This window comes from Patella vulgata, chromosome 3 (genome assembly GCF_932274485.2).
Source record: "Patella vulgata chromosome 3, xgPatVulg1.2, whole genome shotgun sequence".
NCBI lineage: Eukaryota > Metazoa > Mollusca > Gastropoda > Patellidae > Patella > Patella vulgata.
This window is the reverse complement of record NC_065881.2, coordinates 47,134,516-47,157,973: the sequence shown is the minus strand read 5'-3', so window position 1 is coordinate 47,157,973 and position 23,458 is coordinate 47,134,516. Positions and strand designations below refer to the sequence as shown.

At 35.5% G+C, this 23,458-nt stretch overlaps 1 protein-coding gene across 3 annotated transcripts in view; it reads left to right on the top strand.

Moving 5' to 3' along the window:
* Positions 1 to 6,443, top strand: part of LOC126815534 (uncharacterized) — a 29,935-nt gene extending 23,492 nt beyond the window's left edge. For 2 of the 3 annotated variants that reach the window (XM_050541221.2, XM_056099695.1), the window contains one exon: positions 3,710 to 6,443. In XM_050541221.2, coding sequence (XP_050397178.1) covers positions 4,129 to 5,328 — 1,200 coding nt within the window. In that variant the 5' untranslated portion in view covers positions 3,710 to 4,128 and the 3' untranslated portion in view covers positions 5,329 to 6,443. Of the gene's footprint in view, positions 1 to 181; positions 299 to 3,709 lie in introns of those variants that run through there. The other variant, XM_050541222.2, reaches the window with a different exon arrangement.
* The last annotated feature ends 17,015 nt before the right edge of the window (positions 6,444 to 23,458 follow it).

Genomic DNA, 23,458 nt, shown 5'->3' with positions numbered 1-23,458 from the left:
TCATAAACGGTTGATCTTTACTTATATTACCTGATGTTATGTCATCCACCTACTCCACCACCTACCTGATCTCAGCGGTTTTAAACCACGTTATTGTCCACTTGTTTGAAACCATGATTAGTTGATCGTGATTACTACTGGATATTAAAGACTATCGATTATAAGTACACCATATAGTAAAGGGTTATTTGATATTTCTGTACAGTGTGTTTCATTTCTTTGGTCGGATAACATCTTGGTGGGAGTAAATAAAGAAAATTACAGTCGATTTAAGAAGTTGTATTAAATGTCTAGATAGGTAAGTGACTGGGAGATTGATAGTAACTAGCTTCTGTAGCTAAAATTGCTAAAGATAAGGCATGTGATTAATTTTAAGTACTAGTTTGTGACTTTCATCACGTTGGCTATTATAAACGCCAGTAGCAATTACCCCCATGCATGTTTACGTGCACTGCCTAGCAAATTTTCTTAAACTCCTTGGGAAATTTTAAGATTTAATCCCAAATTTTAGGTTTACTATTTCGTGACATCTATCAAATCAGCGTCGTTGTATTGTATATCAAAGTTAATTGGATGGCAATTACATTGAGTTGTGTATCTGAAGGAAGTTATCAATTGAGAAAAGAAGTGATCTAACTATTTGTTTAAAGTTTAAATAAATATGTATTTTATTAAGGAATGAACTCCCCCAAAATTGTTTTCTCGTGAAATAAAAGGTTAAATTCGTTTTATCCTGATCGCAATCTTTAGACTGAGAGTATGATAAAAGGAACAATAAATTACCTTAAATTGAATTTCTAAAATTGATTCAATTCACCTTACAGCTTAACCCTTTAAAATAGAACCAGTAAAAAATGAAATATAAAAAAACAGAGGCAGATTGCGTAGAATTAAATTTGACATTTTATTGTTAAGAAGTTTGATTTGTTTTACATTTATTGAAAGAGGTCTGGGAAAATCAGACAAGACACACTAATTTCTCTACGAGATTTTCAACTGTCAAGTAGGCTACATATATACTTCATTTATCTTGTGTCAATTATATCGACTCCATACCTGTCTCGCTGTCTTCCTTCAAACAATTAGTCTTCCATAGTGAAATATTTGTTTTGCGAGCTTTTCCGGAGCGAGATAATGAAGGAAAGACGTCAACTTTAAGAGCATCGGAAGCAATAGTGAATGATTTATATGGCGTAAGGGAATGACGGTTTTGTTTCTAGCGTCTTATTCTTATGTTCTGCTAAACTACTAGTATTCTGTGATTTGAATCTTGCAAGTTTGAAATTGCTTCCTTGTATAGCAGTATGTCGATGTCACACGAGATATTAAATTGAATAAAAGGTATTTTGTGTTTTCGTGTAATATTATATTATCATTTTAACAGTAGATTAATTCAACTCGGGAATTGGTGAATATAATTTGCATATATACAACGATGGCATTTATTTTACCACGATATTCAAATAATATATAAAGAATATTATAAAATCTTGAATAATGAATTCTATGTTTATGGTTTTTAAACAAGGCGTGTACCACAATGTGTCATTATGACTTGGAATAATTAATCATGAACTATTTTAAATCAATATGATAAAAGCGTACTAAATGATCAATATATTGATTTATTTATGAGATATGAGTTTATATAGATTTAAAGTACCCCGAAAAAATATGGTGCTCAGATAGCCTTATTATGATGTGACTTATCATCCATTGCAATTTATATCTAAAAAGAAGAATTGAATCGGTCTGTAAATATATAAATGTATTTAGGTAATATTATTTATGTTCAATGGACATCGGGTGTTCTTTTCAATAGACCTAAGGCATTAAAAGAACCAAGGGCAATAAATTAAAGCCACGAATACTATGGAAGTAAATCATCGACCTTAACAGCTGTGATCACTATAAAACAATCTACACTCAGATAATAAAACAAAGTCCATTTCAATGATTTCATTACAGAGCATGACTATCTAATAACATTTACTTGTTTGATCTACAAATTGAAAAAACTTCCAATAAATTTTTCTATTGGATTTTTGTCCATACATTGTGATCAATGGTCACTTATATTGAATTCTCTGAACTTGTTTTAGTCATTTCGAAAACATTCCCTGAATTTTTGTGCGACCCACGATTACTTAGCTTATCATATTTAATAGAATAACACCGGTGTCCTTTTTTATAAGATAATTACATTGTGAATAACATAATCTTGAGTGAGTCATGCGTTGTTTGAAGAATAATAATGTAAAATTTGTTACACGAACTTGTTTGTGTTAAGTATTGATTGAAGTAGGTAAGAACATATATCTATATCCGATTCGACATATTTTAATAAACTCAACTTGAGAAATTACACATATAATATACATTTACATGTACCAGTTTGTTCGTTGTACATTATACCTATTATGTATAATCTCAGCTGTAGGTCACCTCATTGATCAAAACTTCGTACATAGGTGGCACATGGTACTAAAGGTATATAGCGGCGAGATCAAAGCAGTTTTTGATATACTATTTTATGTATTTATAGTTTGTAAAGTAGGCTTTATGTGATCATTAAATTTTAAGATGTCTATACTCAATGGTTTATTGTCGACAGGTACGTCGCAGTCTATCATAAATACGGTCTACTGACAATTTTGACAAGAAATGCGCGCTGGATTGAAATGATTCCACTAGCACAGACATATTTTTTGTACTCAGTAACTTCAAATACAGCATGGAACTAATTAAAATGGATCCACGTGATCGCATATTTTGCCATTCCATTTCGTAGCAAAGGTTTACCGAACATAACATAGAGTAATATTTGTTACAAAATGGCGAACTTTAAAGCCTTAGGGTTTCAAATTGGCCTTTCAGATTATTCTAGAGAAATCATTTCCCCAAAGTTTGTTGGTATTGACCGAGGTGTACCTGTGATGTCATGATTTAAATATTAACATGGTGTTTTCTTCTTTAAAAACCTAATGACCTGACTCAGTGTGGAGTATATCTCCTTAAACTTGTTTGGTTGTACATCACAAGTGTTAGTTTAGTTACTTTTTGCTCCAGTTTTCCACAAAGAAAGAAACGAACGCGACCCTCTTCGATGTCTAGGCAAACAAACGTTTGTTAACCAACACTAGCAGCTTCTTTATGTGTTTCACACATTTTTCACCCTTTCAACATATTATGTCAATCTCGAGTCTTAAGGTACAGACTTAAATAGCGTTGGTTTGGATGCGATTGTGTATGTATTTCCCCGTTTTTCATTTATTTAGAAGACCTAATTCATCAGCTGTTTGAATTCTGCAGAGTTTAAGTAACACGTAGGATGTACACCAAGGGAGTTATTTTGTTACAAGATGTGAAAGAATGCATTGTGTTCATTATATATTCTTTCTCGTCTTTTCTCTTGTTGTTCGTGTTGTTTCCAGTAATCAAAAAGCAAGTTCGTGAGAACGCTAGGATATACACGTATCTGCTCCTAACATGGCCCCGAGGTCACATGTTTTATATGAAATATGGTTTTAATATCCTTACAGGGGGTTGATATGGGTACGAGTAATTCTTATTTTACTATAATTACTGGGAATGAAACGAGTTCATATTGATGGGTTCTCGGTGTTCTGCCTTCAACGATATAAAACTGTTTTCCCCAATCATAAATAAGTTTCCGCCAAACTAAAGATGTTTGTTATTGTTTTTCCAGGTTTATCCAAGTTTACAGTAAGAACGCTGTAAAGTACAGACAAGAAATCTCCCCTATTTTCAACAACAGCCGCGCACATGGTATCGTCTACAATTCACGCGGGTATCTCGAGTCTGTAGCAGACGACATTCTCACAGCAACTGTTGCAGAACGCGGGGTATGAGCAGCTGGGAAATTTGATCGGCTGCTCAAACCTTGATAGTTTGTGTGGTATTAGGGCAGGAGGAAACAGCAAGTGGATTTTGCTCTCGGTGACAAGAGGAGAGAACATCTTTTGGTGTGACTGGATGTGTTGTGAGCTGACAAGACAAAAAGAAACCACTGACAGTCAGGTAGAGTAGACGGCCATGTTGACTGAGCCCGTGAGTGAAATATATTGATCCATCTTGCTTTGGTAGCTTGTTGTTCGTGTAGCTAACATGGAGTTGTTTGTGTCTGCGACAAAGACAAGAATTATGGATATCATCATTCGACTAACGCTGTTTTTGTGTTGTGTTTTATCTGGAAATTTCGTAATGGCCGAGGAACCCGTGTGTACAGTGAAGGGTCGTGTTTACACTGAACTTAAATGGTATGGATATTTAGTTCAAAAACCATTCCACCGAGACTGGGCTAAAATTCAGTACCAAATCACTTACCCCGTGAAGGAATGTTGTACTAATTTACTCATTTATTATGACGATCAAATTAGACAGTTGAAGGAAGATATGACGTGTAAAGAAAGAGAAAAGATTCTACCTGCTGATAACAATCAAATTATTCCACTTTATAAAAACAATCGCACGGTTGGTTGCAATATTTGGAATGAAACCGGAGAGCCCTATTACGTGTGCTTAGGAGAACGTATTTTCCGTTCGAGTGGACCAAGAACATGGTACTTTGCGTTGAGTCGTTGTGATTCTGTGCAACCTTTGAATCTGAATTATGTGTTCAATGTATCTGGATTTTATGGTGACTGTGAACAGGATCCGTTAGGAAAAGCTGTGATACCCCCTCTACCAGCACCAGATCAGTTTATGTATGTGTCACTTGGTCTTGGAATAGTTGCTGGAGTAGCCTTGATAGCCGCTGCCGTATTTTTCGCGCTGTGGTTTCTTGGGAGGCGAAGGAGTAAAACTAAGGGTAGTTCGGTGACATCAAGCCAGGCAACAATGACACAAGACGATGTATTTTACGTCAATCCATCGTTGTCGGATCAGGGACAAACGGATTACAGCCAGACTAGCTCGGAGAATTATTATGAAGTTATTCCCGAACGTAGAAGCTATGAAAGTATTAATACTAATAATTTAGCGGCCATACAGGGTCAATCGCATGCTCATGCTCTGGCTTTAGCTCACCATAATCGTCACCTGACAAATGTAAAAGACTTTAGACCTTTTCATCACCAACAAATGTCGTTGTGTGTTGATGACTACCCACCTCCTCCTTATCAGCCTCCTAGAATGTTACATGGCATGCCTAAACACCACACCTTGCACCACCCTCCTCATCATCACCCCCACCACGGCCATCATCCGCATCTACACCCACAACAATACACAATTCACAGAGACAGAGCCATGTTAGCCAATACCTCAAGTCAGCCATTACCAACACACACAGAAACCAGTGCTTAAACATTTAACACTTAAAGTGCGTTTCGATTTCAGAACATTTCTGTTGATTGTGTAAATGGAAAACCAACGTGGCTGTTAAATAGAATTTTTGGATGTGAATATGTGTAGTATTATTCATAACATGGTTACAATGTGCTGTACTATAGATGAATATTCATGTAACGAAGTTAATGTGTGATAAACTATGTATTATATGAGACCATTTGTCATGGATACAATGAGGTTTTTTCTGTGTTGATAATTTATGAAATGGCATAACGTGCTGTGACAGTGACACCAACTTTTTGTGGAAAACGTAATTGGTCTTGAAAATTAATACTTTTACTGTTGCATTAGTATATATTTATTCATTTTTTACTGATTAATATTGAATTCTAATGATGTCTGTGCTTTGTTTTGAATGGCATAATGTGGAGACAATAAGTGAATTGAATACTAATTATTGTTACTCTAGTGACACAATCGTTTGGAACCGTACGTAGAACGATATTTTCTTTAATAAAAGAACAGTGGTGTCAGAAGTGGATATTTAGTTTTTAGAACAGTAACTAGTTTAATTTAAAATCTTGTGATTTAATAAACCATAGAACGTTTTAAGAAAATAAATTTTGCATAAAACTACTAAAAGGGATTTAATAGTATACGGTACTGTAAATATAGTGATAAATATATTATATATTAAAATCTAATCTATATTCATGTATATGTACACACTGTATTCACAACCATATATGTGATTGTTTATAAAAACCCAAATGTATATTGATATATTTTGTACATATCAAGAAAAATTCAGAGTTTGTATGAACATTTTTCATTGACCGATAACTTGCCAACTTACATTCGATTTAAGTTTCCAATATTGTTCAATCATCATACCCCTCATTATTAAGTTTTATATTTCGTTTCGTTTTTTTTTTTTTTTAATTTTCAAAAACAAAACAAAACCATTTTTGAGCTTTGCATTCATTTCCTCATTTTTCCTTCACAATCACACTATTTTCTTCACTTTTGTAAATACAAATGTTTTATATAAAAAAAAACTAAAACTAACAGAGGACTTCAATAACCCCAATTTAATTTACATAACTCAAATGTATTGATTATTTCATATTTATTATGTTGTTAGAAAATATCGTTTCATTGAAATGTTACCAATAAATAAATTTTGGCAAACGAACCATTTTCGTTATTAATTATTTTTTTCCCACTAACAAGATATTTATTAAATTTCGAACGAATTCAAAAGCTGCCACTTGTTTACATTAAGTGTACACGGTGTTGATTTATTTGAATAGTGCGAATGGCAGATATAAATAAGGATCACTTTCCGGCGAGACAGCTATGACATAACTAGGATGTAAGGGATGTTTGTCCACTTAAAACAGGCCCTGGAGGCATTCTTTACGAAACTAAACCCAAACATTTTGACAATTTTGTGGAATTAACTGAATGTAGGCCCTGGGTTACAGAATAGAGATCATTAGTAGATGCTCTTGACTTTTCCAATACCGACCGACTGGTAACGAAAACATGTTTCTGTTATTCAGGTTTCTGAAACATCTGCATAATATGGTCATATTTCATGTTGTCTGTCATAACATGTAAACAAAATTGTGGCCATTAAGAATTATAATGTTAGGAAGCGGCATATCCATATATTATATAGGACGTTATATATAAATATATTAAGTTATAATGCGTACGTATATAAGACAATTTTTTAAAATGTTCATAGTTGATACTTGTTGACTAGAAAAGCTTTTAAAGTCCAGTTCAAATAATAAAACACCAATATGCCAAAGATAGAATGATTGATAACATAGTATAGAATAACACTTAAAATCGATTTCTTATTAAGAGATTTTTCTGTGTAGACCTCTTAGAGAAATATATGACCCTTATTCTAATTTTATTAGTTACTTTTTAATACCAGAAAAATCATTAATTGAGTTAATCATCTACACGAACTTCAACAAAATCAATATAGCGCCGCTACATTCCTTTTCTGCTTTAACGTCCGTCTTCGTGTAAGTCAGTACATTTAAGGTGGAACATTAATAATAAACATGATTAATTCATATCTCTGGGATTAATGCGCAAATTGTCAACACAACTATGAACACGTGTATCACAACACTTGAATAAATGGACAAAATATAATTTCGTTAGACAAAAGAATAATTGTTTGGTTTTCTGCCTTCTGTGGTTATCACAATTCTCGGCCTTTCTTTGTCTGTCGAATGATGTTTCGCGGTTATAAAACCCGCGGTTTATCAGATAATACTCGGGTGCAGACGAGAGAAATAAAACACAATTCGGCCCAGTTGTAGGTCTTTGCGTGCTAAACAAAAACAAACACCAGACGAAAGAAGGTAACAAATTCTTTCTCCTCACAAGCATCTACAATTACTTGTCCATCAGATCAAGTGCTATACAATTCTTTTATGCTTTTACGAAAAACTCATCCTTCCCATTTCTCGATACCTGATCATATAGATAACATTTTCCACTCGACTTTCAGGTTACAGATGTCCCGTCTTTTGAAGTTCAGATATTTAATGACATATATTAGGACCCCCTTCCGCGGACCCAATTTTACCATTTGTAGCTTTAACCCTTTTTTTCAATACAGCTTGTCCGCCGTGTTTAAAGAGATGGTCTTTGATGTTGATAAATCCTACATTTGTTTGCTCTGAAAAGAGATAAGTAAAAGGGTGTTAATGTTCTTGTATTTGATGAAGAGATAACCAAATGTGTAGCTTCCATTAAACTCGTATTTAACAAAGTGATGAAATGAACTGCGAAAGTAAAAGTAAATAAACGTTATTAATTGAAACAAAAACTGTGAGATAAATATTTGATCTTTCAACACGTCATCAAAATGTATATAAATATACGAAGTGTGTTTTAAAGATGCCTACAGAGAATGTCATGCATGTGGGACGACATTGGTGATCTAATTGATTTGAAAATTTAAGTAATATGATTTAATTTTTATTAAATTTTCCAGTTTTCTTAAAAATGTCCTTTCCCCAAAAAATGTATTTAAATATTGAAATGTTAAAACTAGAATGGTTCCTCTTTCTCTGGGTGCTATTTTCGGATGCGATGAAGCGGCTGGGTCAAACAAAGATCATAAGAAATTAGAAACCAAATATTTTTTTGTTGTATTTATGACTTTCCTTTTATCATCTATGTCAATCTACAAGAAACTAGAAACTATTGCCATTTGTCTGAAATTTCGGCGGTCAGCAATGGGCAAGTCATTAAGGTCATCAAGGGTCATCGTTGAATTAGATTGATGAGGGGAAGCCAAACACTAGTTAACACTTTAATCCCCCATCTGTTTCGTTCACCTGTTACTAATCAAACGAATTACCTAAAGGTCAGCACTGGCCTGAAAAGTTAGCTAGCATATACATATACGCTATCGACTACTTCGGACCTTAATTTACATGTACATTGGATCAGAGGTCTTTCCTACGGCGAAATGTCCTCGTTAGATTCAATGCTTTGACAGTTCCTCTAATTTGTTCCACGGTTCCCTTTGTTGTTGGACTTTAAACCCCCATGAGTATTCAAGCTTGACCAAAGAGTGACAATTACATTTATGTAATTATAGTAGGTGGGGAGATGGCCCAAGTCTCACTGGGCGAAATAGTCGCCAACGGCAAATGGCACAAACGTACTAATGCGATTATAAGGTCGGTTGGTGTGTGCTCTCAGTAGGTGTTCGAGCTCAAAACAAGACCACTTTATTATTCAACTCTGGTCTCATTAGACTAGTAAGATTGTGAATTGAATCGGGCTCTCTTTCAAAAGAAGCATTACTGTAATACGAAAATAAAATTGGTGATAAGTGATCTCCCTGGGTGACACCTTTTTTGAATATGCTTAGCTGATAAATTTAATTAAGCAATTTCTGTAATAAATTACTTATACTCCTCTATACTCTTTCCCATTGCGATAGTTAATGGGTAAAGTGCCATAAATTGATTCCACTCTGGGAGCCAAGAAAAAACATGGACTAAAGGTCTCATAAAATTAAACTTCCATTAAAACAATTCGATCGGTATGGCCTTTCGAGATAATATTTGGAAGACACGTCGTTAAAATTAATGTAACCTAAATCATTTTCTTCGTGATGGCAATCATGTGTTAGCAATAGAAAATGAACCCTAACCATCACCCACGTCTTTACTACATAAAGTTCTTTCCCAGTTGAGTCTGTTTGCTTGTTTCCATGGGTCTTGCATAACATTTGATCTTTTAAACTAACAAACGTCCTTAAATTGTTCAAACAACTTCATAGTTAGTGTGATGTGCCAAATACAAAACTGGGACGGGGATTTAACTGATGAAACGGTTCGTTTGGCCATATTTCAATATAAAACAAGTATTCAAATCTTATGTTATGTTTTAAAATATGTCTTAAATAATCAAAGACAAAGAATCAGACATTTAAAAGTATATTTGGGGTCGTGTGGTATATTTTATGCACCCGGCAAACCATAGCTAAATAACAATTCCAGAACATGAAATTAACCACTAGTGGGAGGGGCGGGGGTGGTTGATATGAGTATGTTAGTTCAATCTTATTTTCTTCGTTCAAATCTGTTTAATTAGAATTCACATATCATTCAACACATAGTGGGCCATGAATGAAAAAAGGAACAATAAGGGTGTCATTATATAAACTAACAGAACGAATAGGATTTCATATTTTAAAAAGAAACAATACTTCTTGATGGCAAAATGAAAAGAGTTGTGAAACTATTTCAGTCGATCAGTTACAGTTTACTTGGTAAAAACACAATTAGTTCTTTACTCTTCGGGTGTCGCGATGTCTCACAAACAAGTACGTTCCCGGATCCATCCTCAGAATCACTGTCCGGACAAAATTTCCCCATAGAGCACTGCATGGGCGTATACTCGACTTTGTTAGTTCGGATGATACTGAAAATTGGGACGTTGAATCCTATTTCATTTCATTTTCTTTACTCGTCAGATGCACCTATTACTCTTTTTCATTCCCTTTCGCATGGACGAGTCCACTGTTATGGGGTATCAATGGGTGTAAGGCAGAAATATTGTTTCAAAAATTGTTTCCTAATTTGAACTTTACAAAAACAAATCCAACAACAATCAAATGTCTATGGGATTTCGTCTTTTAACACATTGCTGATCAAATGTATTTCTGAACCATAAACTTAATATTCAGGCTTTGCTTACCCGTTCGACAGTCAGTCCCCTAAAGTGAAAACGGAAGGGGCTATAGGTTTCTTCTCCGTTCGTCCGTCAGGGCCGGATTAAGCTTGCATGAAGCCCCTTGCTGAAAATGTCACGGTGCCCTTGCATCAACGGTGAAGAGGAGGCATATTCTGATCATTGTCCGTCACACCCACACAAATGCAATGTGAAGGTCACTATGGTAGATAGATAAATATATTTACTACAAACATATACAATATAAAACATGACATATTTATTTATGATACCAATGCTTTTTTGGAACGAATTTGGGGTTCCCTTTAATATTGGGGCCCTAGATGAATTTATTTGGCACAAACATATCGTCGGTGGGCGATCAAAACCACGTATATCAATTTTGGCGCCAAAAACGTTTTTTACATGGTTAGAATCGTAAATTAATGGCGCGTCGAATGCTCTATTCGCGGTAGTTGTAATCCAGTTAGAACTCAAGTTATAGGCATGTGACTAAACATCGTATTCTGATTCGTGAAATTTTCTACAAACCAAAATGTCGTATCTTATATACGCCAGTTTGTCATAAAACATCTTTCAAAGTCACGTGGTTTTTAAGAACCAAAAAGTCGTATCTCCTAATTGACATCGACGCAGGCTACAGGCTAACAAGGTAAGAATTTAATTTCACATTACTAAGTCTTAAGTTTTGTCTAACACAGCCTGTCCATTTTGACATAATAGTAGTATTTTGAATCTAAATGATAGAGGAATTCATGTTAGAAAGAGTAGAAAGAGGTAAAACTGTGTCCCAAATCTAGATGAAAAAAAGAAAGAAAACAATAGTCTTGAACTTTTAGACAATCGAACGAACCAGCTTACTTAAGAATTTAATTTCTCATTACTAAGTCTTAAGTTTTGTCAAACTGTTTTATTATTATTCTTATTTGTTTCAGGTGCCCATTACAATGACGTATTCGAATTCGTCTTTCTCAAAGGGGGAAACGTATGCTTCAGATCTCCTTCAATTCGAATAACCTATTTACACAGATTATTTTTAGGGTAATTTACCTAGTACAGTGGCGGACGCAGGATATTTTTTTTATCGGCCGTGGGGGGGGGGGGGGCGGAGCAAATCGGGAAAAATCAGGGTGTCAATGGTGGATTATGAAGCTTATCTGCACCCGAATATAACACTCAATTTCATCAGCTGTAGCTGACATAATTCAAGGTAAATAGCCCTGAGCCATAATAACCAAGACATAATTCAGGGTAAGTAATCCAAGGCTATAATATCCACGACATAATTCAAGGTAAGCTACCTAGGGTCATAGCATCTACTACACAATTCCAGGTAAGTTTTCTGGTAGGTAAATAGCCTTGGATCGGTTCTGGTAGGTAAATATAGCCTTGGATAGGGATGATACTGAATACGCAACCTAAGATCAGATATCAAGTTTCGTGATATTTACTCCATAAACAGGAGTTATAAACAAAACCCAATGTACGTTTAGCCAGGAGCATGGAATCTATTAGAGAAAAGCTATCGAATTAGACTTTTCAAAAACTGTTGTGAAGACTTGTTCTAGGTACATCTTGTCTGACGATGATCGGCAGTAATGGGACGGCAATTTAGATAAAGGGTCTAGAAATCTTTTAGCGGTTAAATATGTAGACGATTCTCTATTCTTGGATTTTTTCTCTTTTCGGTCGAGCCAGGTGTTGTACCGTTTTTGGAACGGTCGAACCATCTGTACACCCTTTGTTCTCCGAGAGCAAACGTCGATAAAACATATTCTTGCAGAACTGTAGTCTGTCATTGTTTTTAATTAAGTGGTAATGGTAAGTAGTTTGCTTTCTGTATGCCTTTTCTTCCGTTTCGCATACGGTTCTATTCTTGACATTACATTTCTTTACAAGATTTACGTACCTTGCTCCAACACCACCTCATGCAACCAGTACTTACCTTGTTTCAACATCATTTCCAGGCCCAAGAACTTACCAGTCCTCAGTGCCACCTCGTGAAACCAGTACTTACCTGCCCCAGCACCACCTCCAATAACCAATAATTACTTCGCTCCAGAACCATCACCACTAATCAGTATTCATCCCGCTCCGGCAACACATCAAGTAAATGGTACTTACATACCTTTAGCCCCCCCCCACCCAGTAACCAGTACTTACATTCCTTTACCACCTCTAATCACATCCCTTCAGATTCACCTCTGGTAACCAGCACTTACCTCGCTCAAGCACCACCTATAGTAACCAATACTTACATCCCTTCGGCATCACCTCTGGTAACCAATACTTACCTCGCTCAAGCACCACCTCTAGTAACCGGTACTTACATCCCTTCAGCATCACCTTCGGTAACTAGTACTTGCCTCGTTCAGGCACAAGCTCTAGTAACCGGTACTTACAACCCTACAGCATCACCTTCGGTAACTAGTACATACCTTGCTCAAACACCACCTTTAGTAACCGGTACTTACAACCCCCCAGCATCACTTCGAGAAACTAGTACTTACCTCGCTCAAGCACCACCTCTAGTAACCGGCACTTACAATCCCCAGCATCACTTCCAGTAACTAGTTCTTACCTCGACCAAGCACAACCTCTAGTAACCAGTACTTATGTAAATTTAACACCATTTTCACTAACCAGTTCTTACCTCGCTCACGCACCACCTTCAGTAACCAACATTTACCTCGCTCCAACATCAACCAAAAGAACTTACCTTGATTTCGATTCGCAGACAAATTCTAGCCCCGCTTCGTCATCGTTGGGGAGTTGGTCCTTGCTTCCATAAATATTTACAATGCTTCAGCATCAACACAGTCTAATTATCTGTTGACAGTTACAGGATTGCTATCGTCAGACATTACAGCCACAGTCGAGTCGGTCGCAATTGCAATTGAAGAAAACAAAGCAATAGAATCCGCTGAAGAATCAATATCAGCTGAGATACTAAAAAGAGCTAAAAAGGTTGCTCTGATCCAGCAGTTTGGCTTAAGAACAACAACCAACTATTACGCATGCATGGTAAACCATACATGGGTTTAGCTCATAATGTTGGACATTAAAAATATGCTGCTAAGAGATCAGGAAAAACACTTACACCATCGTCCTGTACATCAAAGTGTAAAGCTCCAAATCCTAGCAAATTATGTTCAAAATTTACAGAGGCTGACAGGCGTAATCTATTTGAAGCATTCTGGAAGATGAGTTGGGACCAAAAAGAGGTATACATAGTAAATCTTGTAAAAAAATGTAATGTCAAGGATAGAACCATATGCGAAACGGAAGAAAAGACATACAGAAAGCAAACTACTTACCATTACCACTTAATTAAAAACAATGACAGACTACAGGTCTGCAAGAATATGTTTTATCGACGTTTGCTCTCGGAGAAAAAATGGTGTACAGATGGTTCGACCGTTCCAAAAACGGTACAACACCTGGCTCGACCGAAAAGAGAAAAAATACAAGAACAGAGAATCGTCTACATATTTAACCGCTAAAAGATTTCTAGACCCTTTATCTAAATTGCCGTCCCATTACTGCCGATCATCGTCAGACAAGATGTACCTAGAACAAGTCTTCACAACAGTTTTTGAAAAGTCTAATTCGATAGCTTTTCTGTAATAGATTCCATGCTCCTGGCTAAACGTACATTGGGTTTTGTTTATAACTCCTGTTTATGGAGTAAATATCACGACACTTGATATCTTATCTTAGGTTGCGTATTCAGTATCATCCCTATCCAAGCCTATATTTACCTACCAGAACCGATCCAAGGCTATTTACCTACCAGACAACTTACCTGGAATTGTGTAGTAGATGCTATGACCCTGGGTAACTTACCTTAAATTATGTCCTGAATATTATAGCCTTGGATTACTTACCTTGAATTATGTCTTGAATATTATGGCTCAGGGTTATTTGCCTTGAATTATGTCAGCTACAGCTGATGAAATTGAGTGTTGTATTCGGGTGCAGATAAACTTCACAATCCACCACTGACACCCGATTTGCTCCGCACCCCCCCCCCCTCCCGGCCGATAAAAAAATATCCTGCCTCCGTCACTGTACTAGGTAAATTACCCTAAAAAATAATCTGTGTAAATAGGTTATTAAGAACAAAACGTCGTATATACTCAGAACAGGCTTATAGTTTGTGAACAGAACGTCGTATATCACATACGCCGCCATTTCACAAGACAAAATGTCGTATATAGCCACAGCACATAAACCCCTAAAATTATCCCAAAAATAACCTTCCCATATTAAATTTTCCACAATTTAGTTCATAAATTAGAAATATAATCACATTCAATAAAAAATCCGGGACCGCAGACAGTTTTTTGTTTCCCCTGAAAACTTAATAAAATCCGATATACGAGGTTTTGATCGCCCACCGACGATATACAATATAATAAATAATATTTATTAATGGTACCAAAGTTTTTTTATAACTATTTATGGGACCCCTTTAATATCGGGGTCCTGACTGCAACCCAGCCCCCATCCCATCCCCTTTAATCCGTGTCTGCTGCCCGTCCGTATGATTATTGGCCATTAAAATTTTTGTTTTCCAGATTTTTTTTTTTATAAAATTTAACTTTAAAATATTTGATTGAAATTTGGTACACAGTTGTAATTCGAGTTTCCGTTTCGTGGAATTTCATTAATATTTTACTGAATATTGACCTTTTAGTGACTTAAAATCCATGGAAGTTAGGTTTTCGTGAATGTATTTAAGAAAAACTTTGAGATATTTGATTGAAGGTTGGCACACTGCAGTTTATACCAGAATTACAGACCAATGTCGCGTCTCGTGGAATTACGTTAATTATTTTTTTTACTAAATTATGACCCTTTGTTTATTTAAAATCAATGATTTCCGTTATCATTTTATGTTACACTTTCATATATTTGATTAGGAGTTGAAAGGGAGTCAAGTTGGCTCAAACCGCTGACTCACTAGCCAAGAGGATCCGGATTCGATCCAAGTGTTGGCCGAGTAGGTTCCTCAGGATTTTCAAGATGGTTTCCCGTATCAGTGGTGCAGGACGGAGAGTCTGACAAGACATGGTGTCTAGCCATGTCGATGGAACGAAAAATAGTGGTCACGTATACGCGTTGACGTGCGTGTAAAAGAACCCATGGTGGTTAGAATTCGATGAAGAAAAGTACGCCCGAATTGTTCAGAGAAGTAGTACGTTAATTCGTTTCATTCTAAGCCCAGTGGCGTGGTTCTTCCTTGTCCGTGATGCAGGACGGAGGGGCTGACAAGGAAAGCTGTCTAGTCGTTCGGATGGTACGAAAACGAAAAACCGAGGCCCGTGTACACATTGACGTGCACGTAAAAGATCCCTTGACAATTGGAATTCGATATAGGAGTAGGCCGTAGTGCCGCTGTCCGGGCAAAATTTCCCTCATAGCACACCGTATGGCGTATGCCCGTCTTCATTAGCCCAGTTCGGAGCAAAACAGTAGGACGTTAAACCCCATTTCATTTCATTTCATTTCTAAGCCACTGGTGAAAATTTTATTCACATACCTATAACAAGTCAAGGTAGGAGATATCTTGCTTGAATACGCCCTCCTTGTCAAATCCACTTAACACTGTTAAACCATCATCTATTGCCGATTATTCGGCGCGAAGGTGGTGGAGCGATCGGGGAACTAGACTGTCTAGTCGTTGTGCATGTGCCAAAAAACAGGGTGCACCCCGTTTGAATTCGAAAAAGAATAGAAGAAAAGGCCACTTTGCTACGACAAGTCTCCTACCAGACATCGCGTTATATTACGATAGTAAACTGAAATACGTATTACCATTAAATAGACTGTCGACGAGACGTTGGACATAGTTCCATTCCTTTCCTTTTTTGTCCGGGGGCTTGTATTACACGATTTAACATTTGTTTTGTTCTTAGTATTTAATAGAAGCATTTATACAGAAGTCTAGATGATATTCGTAGAAGAGTATCGCAACACAAAATAAATTATACCTGCTACAATATTCTATATAATCAACTGTCTGAGAGTCTATGACATCTAAATTTCAGATTCATCCGTAGGTATTATCTGGGACTGAGCTCTTAGATAACGATAACTGTCAACTTCGTCTCCGGGTAATCTTCAAATGCAAATCTATAAGAAGATTACGGACTCCAAGACATACTTGACTCGATATATCGCTCGTTGACTTCTTGATATACTGTATATTAATTAGAACATGAATAGGCGGCTATTATTATGAAGGAAATACAGACTTCATAAATAAAGTCATGGGTATATGGAGATGTAATTATGTTGCAGAGAAAGAAAATGCTATAACGGGCGATACATAGGCTTACTAATTCGCCATAGTCTGCGGGATTGACTATTCATTAAGGTGAAACGGGAAATAAAGACGATATTGGCCGTATAAGCACATCACAAATATATTAAATGATCTACATTGGGGGGGGGGGGGCATGGTTTTATTTATAGAATAAAATGAATTTTAACGTCTTACATGAGAACCGCTAGGTCACTTATTTTGTATTACATTTATCTTACTAGGATGTTCTTTCCTAGCCCCCCAGGAAACCATTTCTATGTAGCATTCCTAAGTTTCCTTACGATTTTCTATACCATGAGTTAAGCTTACCTATTTACATATAGGTAGATTTGAAAAAAAGGACAATGTTAAAGAGTACATTGATTCGACACCTAGACTAGCACCTACATATAGATCACCAAATTAAAGATATGAACAAAACTCTCATTATTTTATGTTAACGAGTGCAAATTCCCATTTAAAGCTATGTATGAGAAGTCAATTTGAAATAGTAACCAAAATAATTGCACGAGTTTTTTTCGAACTCGCCCTTTCAATATATGTATAAAGCCCCTATTATCTTATATGAAACTAAGCCCGACTTTGTACAAGATGTATGGAATTTCTATTTGCACCAATAATACACCCGATTACACACTGCTTCCAAAACATGATAGATGGCGGAGATGTCGAGTTATATCAGATGAGGATGTCTGGAGGATATGCAATTACTATGTTCAAGCTTCGTTTACTTTCAATTACACCCCATATACAATTATCTATGTATTGCAGCATAGATAGTGCAAGGATTCATTAATCTTTTAACAGATTTCATGATTGTCGTTGAAACAAGCTGAGACTGGGTTATATGAAGCGTAAGTTTTCATCAGTCTTGCACCTATATAATTATTATCCAGAGACTTGTCGACCTGCTCAGCAGATACTTAAAGGAGTAGTCAATACAGCTGGTAAATTCTGCATAAAAGGTTCTTAGATATCTTTATCCTAGCCACATGCAGAAACCCGATTCTCTGTGGTACTCTTTTCTGCTCTTTGTTTTTCCATTTGATGTATATTACATTATATTAAGAAAGAGCTAACGGTACTTTACAAATAATGGAATTTTTAAAGATTTACTAGTATGCAATCCACTCCCAAGCATAGCAGCTACTATATTTGTGCTTCCTTGTGATTTCTCTCAACAACGATCTTCTCATTTAAAACCACTGATGGTTAAGCTTATTTATGATTGGGTGTTAATAAACGTAGGGTTTCGATACATATATATTTCACATAAGCGGTTAGGGTATACTATCCCCACATTATCTGTCCTGTTATAACTATCACCAACTTGCAATCGGGATCCCTCAAAGACAATTACCTCTGTAACTGATATATTACATAAAATATATATATTTATCTCTCATAGTTTACAAAAAATAAGAGTGTCAACAGATGTCCTTAGAACCATAACTTTATTAATCTGTAATATATTGACAAAAAACTACCAATGTTGCAGACAATTGTTAACTTGCAATTTCATAACATCGACATAAAGAGGCTAGTTGTTTATATAAAATTTAAAGTGCTATTTTGTTTTACAAAGTGATATCTGTCTACATTTAATATTTTGTGCCCACATACTTTCTGACAGTTTAAGAGAAATAAACTTAAAAGACTTAATATATTTTACCAAATCAACACAGGGGATTAGCTCTTTTAAACTTTAAGTAAAATTGTTCAAAATGGCCTACGGCATATCTGCTTAATTGTACATCACTTATTCGATAAAGAATCACAGTATTTGAAAAGTAACGCTGTCATATTTTTAAAAGATGTATTTGGGCAGAAGGGAATAGTTTTAATTAGTAGAGAGAACCTAAAAATCGAATTAGAAAACGATCGCCATTATTTTGAAAGTCTTCTGGGAGCAATAACCAAATTACATAGATGTAAAATATTCAAGTTTTTCTGTATAACCAATATAAAATATGTAGGGAATCGATTTTCATCAAGTTCCATCAGCTTAAAGCGTTAATCTGGCTTACTCTTGGCTTAAGACATGTAAAATATTTATACTGAGACCTGCAATGAGGTTATAAAATTCATCTCCATCACGAACAAAAATATGGTGGTCGTGTACTTCAGTGCGTATATTAATTGGATTGGATCTTTGATGTGGAACGTTTTGTAGTTATCCATCACGTAACACACCAGAAAATATACCTCTTAGATAATACATATTACGTGTAAGGCTGCGGAATTTCTATTATGAAGTCATCCAGGAGAAGAGACCGTTTCTTAAATGCTACGAAATTAAAGACACCTATTTGGATAAGTGAAAAGAATTAAAGGGGAAGCAAAATCTTTTTGATTTGTGTAAAATAAAAAGAAACAGAAAACAGAATCATAAGATGGACCTAAAATATTATTCCGTGACTTGTTTGCTAGCATCTCTTTTTAATTAAAACGCTTAAATGTTGGGACAATTTCATGTACATTACAGCACTGGATGATTGCGTAGATGTAAACATTAACATATACCATCACATTAATGCATGGTTTGCCAACTATGATATAAAATATAAAGTATGGAAGCCAATGAGAACATGGAGGGATAAAAAAGATTTCGTTGTCAACCACTAACCATCACAGAGTTATCAACATTCCAAAACCACATCATCAACAGTAACTTTCTTTATATTCTAATTAGAACACTGTGTTCAAAAAATGTCTTACTTCCAAAGACAAAGGACAAGCTGATATGACCTGAACATTAAATTTGTATCAAAACGCCTACTGTTAGCGTAATCGACCAGCATTGGGTCATGGCATTAAACTAAATTATCCCGCTTTTTGTAACATGAGCATTATGTCAAAGATTACGTTATGCTGGTAATTACATCTAAAGATTATGCAAAGATCAAATAAAATACTGTTGATCTTCTGTAAAAAAAATCTAAAAGATTATGAAGATTGAACTAGTATGAAGCGCGATTTTACTGGCATCAATCGAATAAAATCAAGCTTCATCGAAAGGTAGCTCACTCTGTAGCCTAACATTTCGTTTAGCGATAATTGAATGTCATTCGATCACCACTAAATCATAAAAAATCGATTGAGTGTGCCTATTGGAATAGAAAACTGCAACAAAGATCACCATCAGCGGGTATTGAAAGTCCCAACGATGTCCGTTATAAACAAGCTACCGATTTTAAATCTCAGTCGATCTAAATTTTGCAAAGATCAGCAGCAGTGGGCATTCAAAGTCGCAACGGTGTCCGTAATAAAGGAACTACCGATTTTAAATCCCAGTCCATCGAAATGCTTCATTCGATGTAATGATAGAATAGTTCGAATAATTCAATTGATACCGATGGAATCGGATTTTTTGGTGTTTGCCTTAAGGATAGTCGACATGATTTAAACTCTATGTGGTAAACTGTCAATTCACGCGAAGTATGGTCACCAGCAGGTGCGTATATTTCTTCAAACTCATTTTATGCTAGAGTGTGCTCTTTTAGTTCTGACAAGTAGGCATATTATTTGAATTTGATTTCGATTTAGGATAAATGAAATTAGTTTATTTATAAGCCACAAACAAAATTTCACACAAACCCAATTTTCTCGGTGCTTTGCGAATTATTTCATTACATCAAATATTTTGAATTTATTTACATAATTTTGGCCGTGATTTGTTTTTATCTTAACAACCAAATGAACAGAGGTCCGTTGCCATCTTGGAACTCGCCACCGTGATCTTGCAATAACACGTTGTTTAGCCGTATGTAACGTGAAAAAAATAATAATTGATTTTTCCGCCTCAACATTACAATTTCTGGTGACTTTGAAGCAACAAGAAGTCGATTAGAATTGTGCAGTGGTGTAAACTAATATGTTCTCTGTGAACAGGTTGTTATATCAACTGATGTCTTTAATCCAAGAGATCAACAAGGGCACAACTAACGCCCTAATTAGTAATAAAAACTATCCAAAAGATGAAGAAGATAATGATGACGTTATCTATGCTTAAATGATTGTTAAGCAGCTACAGTTAGACCGTTTTGGAATATAGGGAATGAGCACATTATTCAATGACCAAAATAAACTAAACTGTTCTCCCGTAGCGTTTTTTATGACTCTCAAAAATTATCTTGTATTTTCTAAATCAAGCATAAAGCTTTTTTACATGTCAGTTTGGTATGTCGTGTAAGCTCGCTGTATCTAAATTACATGAAAAAGAACCTTAAATGATAGAGCTGAAAATAGCTGTGTATGATCCGGAAAGCCACAAAACATAGAGAGAACTAATTGAACACAAATTAGATTTTGTGAAACTGTAATTGGGGACAATGGTTTCTACAAATATAAACTTTAAAAACTGAAATAGTTCATAGTGTATAGGTAAGTTTTTTGTGAATGTTGTTGATGGTTTGGCTGTAGATGATCTCCGCTATATATTCAAACTATAGAGGATATCTTGTCACTTGGTCCAAATTTACGAGTATTTGCACGTTCTGTTGTTTGGGCCTCTAATTGTATTTTCAACATTTACAAAATTAGGTGCAAGGTTACCAGGATTATTTCGCCGCCCCCCCACTCCCTCCTTCCTTCTGAACTTCAAGTTCCAGTTTCTCATTGGCCATAAAAATGCGACAAGGTTCCTGGCATACTTCCGAAATCAGGGGAAAGTATTTTTAACAGCAAAGTAAAAATAATCATAAGAGCTCCAAAGGAACTTATACAATATTCGCTCAGGCAGTATAACTCCTACCTCTCTGTGCATACGTGACATAACACTAATTATAACCATATATTGGCTTTTAAAAAGAACATTATTTCATCGAATTTATCCACCCCCATAGATTGTTTTGTGATTTGCAACGAGTAAGACCCATTACGTAATGAATATCCAGTCGGACCAGTCCTAAATCTTAAGGGGGGAAACAACCGCTCCTACTTTCTACGTGAACGCTTCCACCTCTATAATATTCGAATACATATCCAAACACGCTGGAAACTATAGTATGCATTCCAGTTTAACTAAATACAAGCAATAAACACGTGTATAAGATACTCCAAAATTAAAGGATTTCAAATGAATCTTTGTCAGAACAGGTAAAATATGTAAAAGAATATCACAGTTTCCTTTATGTTACCGAAGAGTTGTTTTCTTCTATTATTTAACGATAAGGATTGAAAATGCATGTTTCTCTCAATTACTGTTTACGCAAGGAACCTTATCTAAATACCTCTCATCACAGTTACACTATACAGCAGTGTTTTAACATTCCAATTTCAACAGTACAATAATATATCTGTCTGAGTGAAGATTCAAAAATCGTGTTATTTGGGTTTTGAATTTCGCTTTCATTGAAATGTACATGGGAAATTGGCAAACATACGATAAACTGCCTGAACAAATATCAACAAAAAGAAATATTAGCAATTGTGTAGTCTTTTGGCCAACAGACGCAAAACTGGTAATAAAAGAATACTATATTTTTTTATCAATGAATCAAACAGAGCATGCAGTGTAATACGGTCTTGTTAATATTTCAAATATCAGATTAAACTTCCTTCAATACAGCACCTTTTAGTATTTTTAATTACCAAAATATCATTAACATATTCATAAAGTTTTATTGTTCTGTCTTAAATAGCTGACAAATCTTTAAACTGTTCAGTCATTTTAGAAATAAATACGGTAGACAGTATTATATTTTAAGCCTCAATGACTTTCTGGTGAGAAGTATTACCAAGAGTTCAGCCTAATTATTCCGTTGATCAAAAAGAATGCAATTGGGGGGGGGGATCAAATAACATTTCCACACACAAATTGTTTTGTCCTTTCTAAAATGTGTTAAAAATGACATGGGCAGTATTTTAGCCGGACGAAAACATATTCCTATGAAAAATTACATCAATTAGCTGATAACTGAAACATTCAGAAAGCTATATTAGTTTTCTTATAAATGAGGATTACAGTAAGCCGCCCCGAGGTGTCACAGGTTTCCCCCTGTACATAGGCGTAGGAGCTCAAAGTAATTCAGGGGGGCATAAGAGGAAATTGCCCGAAATCAATTCCGTTTTTTCGGGCATACATATCATAAGAGAGCTTCGGGCATATTTTCGGGCATGCAGTGGACAAGAAAAGACGAAAAAATACTTTTCGGGCAGTGTGGATCTCATAGAAATAAGTTAGTTATATTTTTTCCCTAAACGTTAATATAAAAAAAAAGGTCGTCGAATTTTTCATTGCCCGAAAATAAAATTTTTTGCCCCCCCGGCTCCTACGCCTATGCCCCTGTAGACCTCTATAAACTGGGATACAAATATTGGACTAAAAGGAACGATAGAGCAACGAGATGTAAACATAATAATATGATGTGTTTCAAAGATTTTATGCCAGACGTATAGTATTATCTATATATTTTGTAGACGTGAACGAACACAAGCAAACCTTTGCACATTTAAATAAACCAGACTGTAGTTTATTATTAGCCCATTGCTAAATTCGCCCACAATGCAATCACTAATCTAAATATCTGTTCGTAGTATCTTTGATCCTGCCTGAGTTATTAAAAAAAT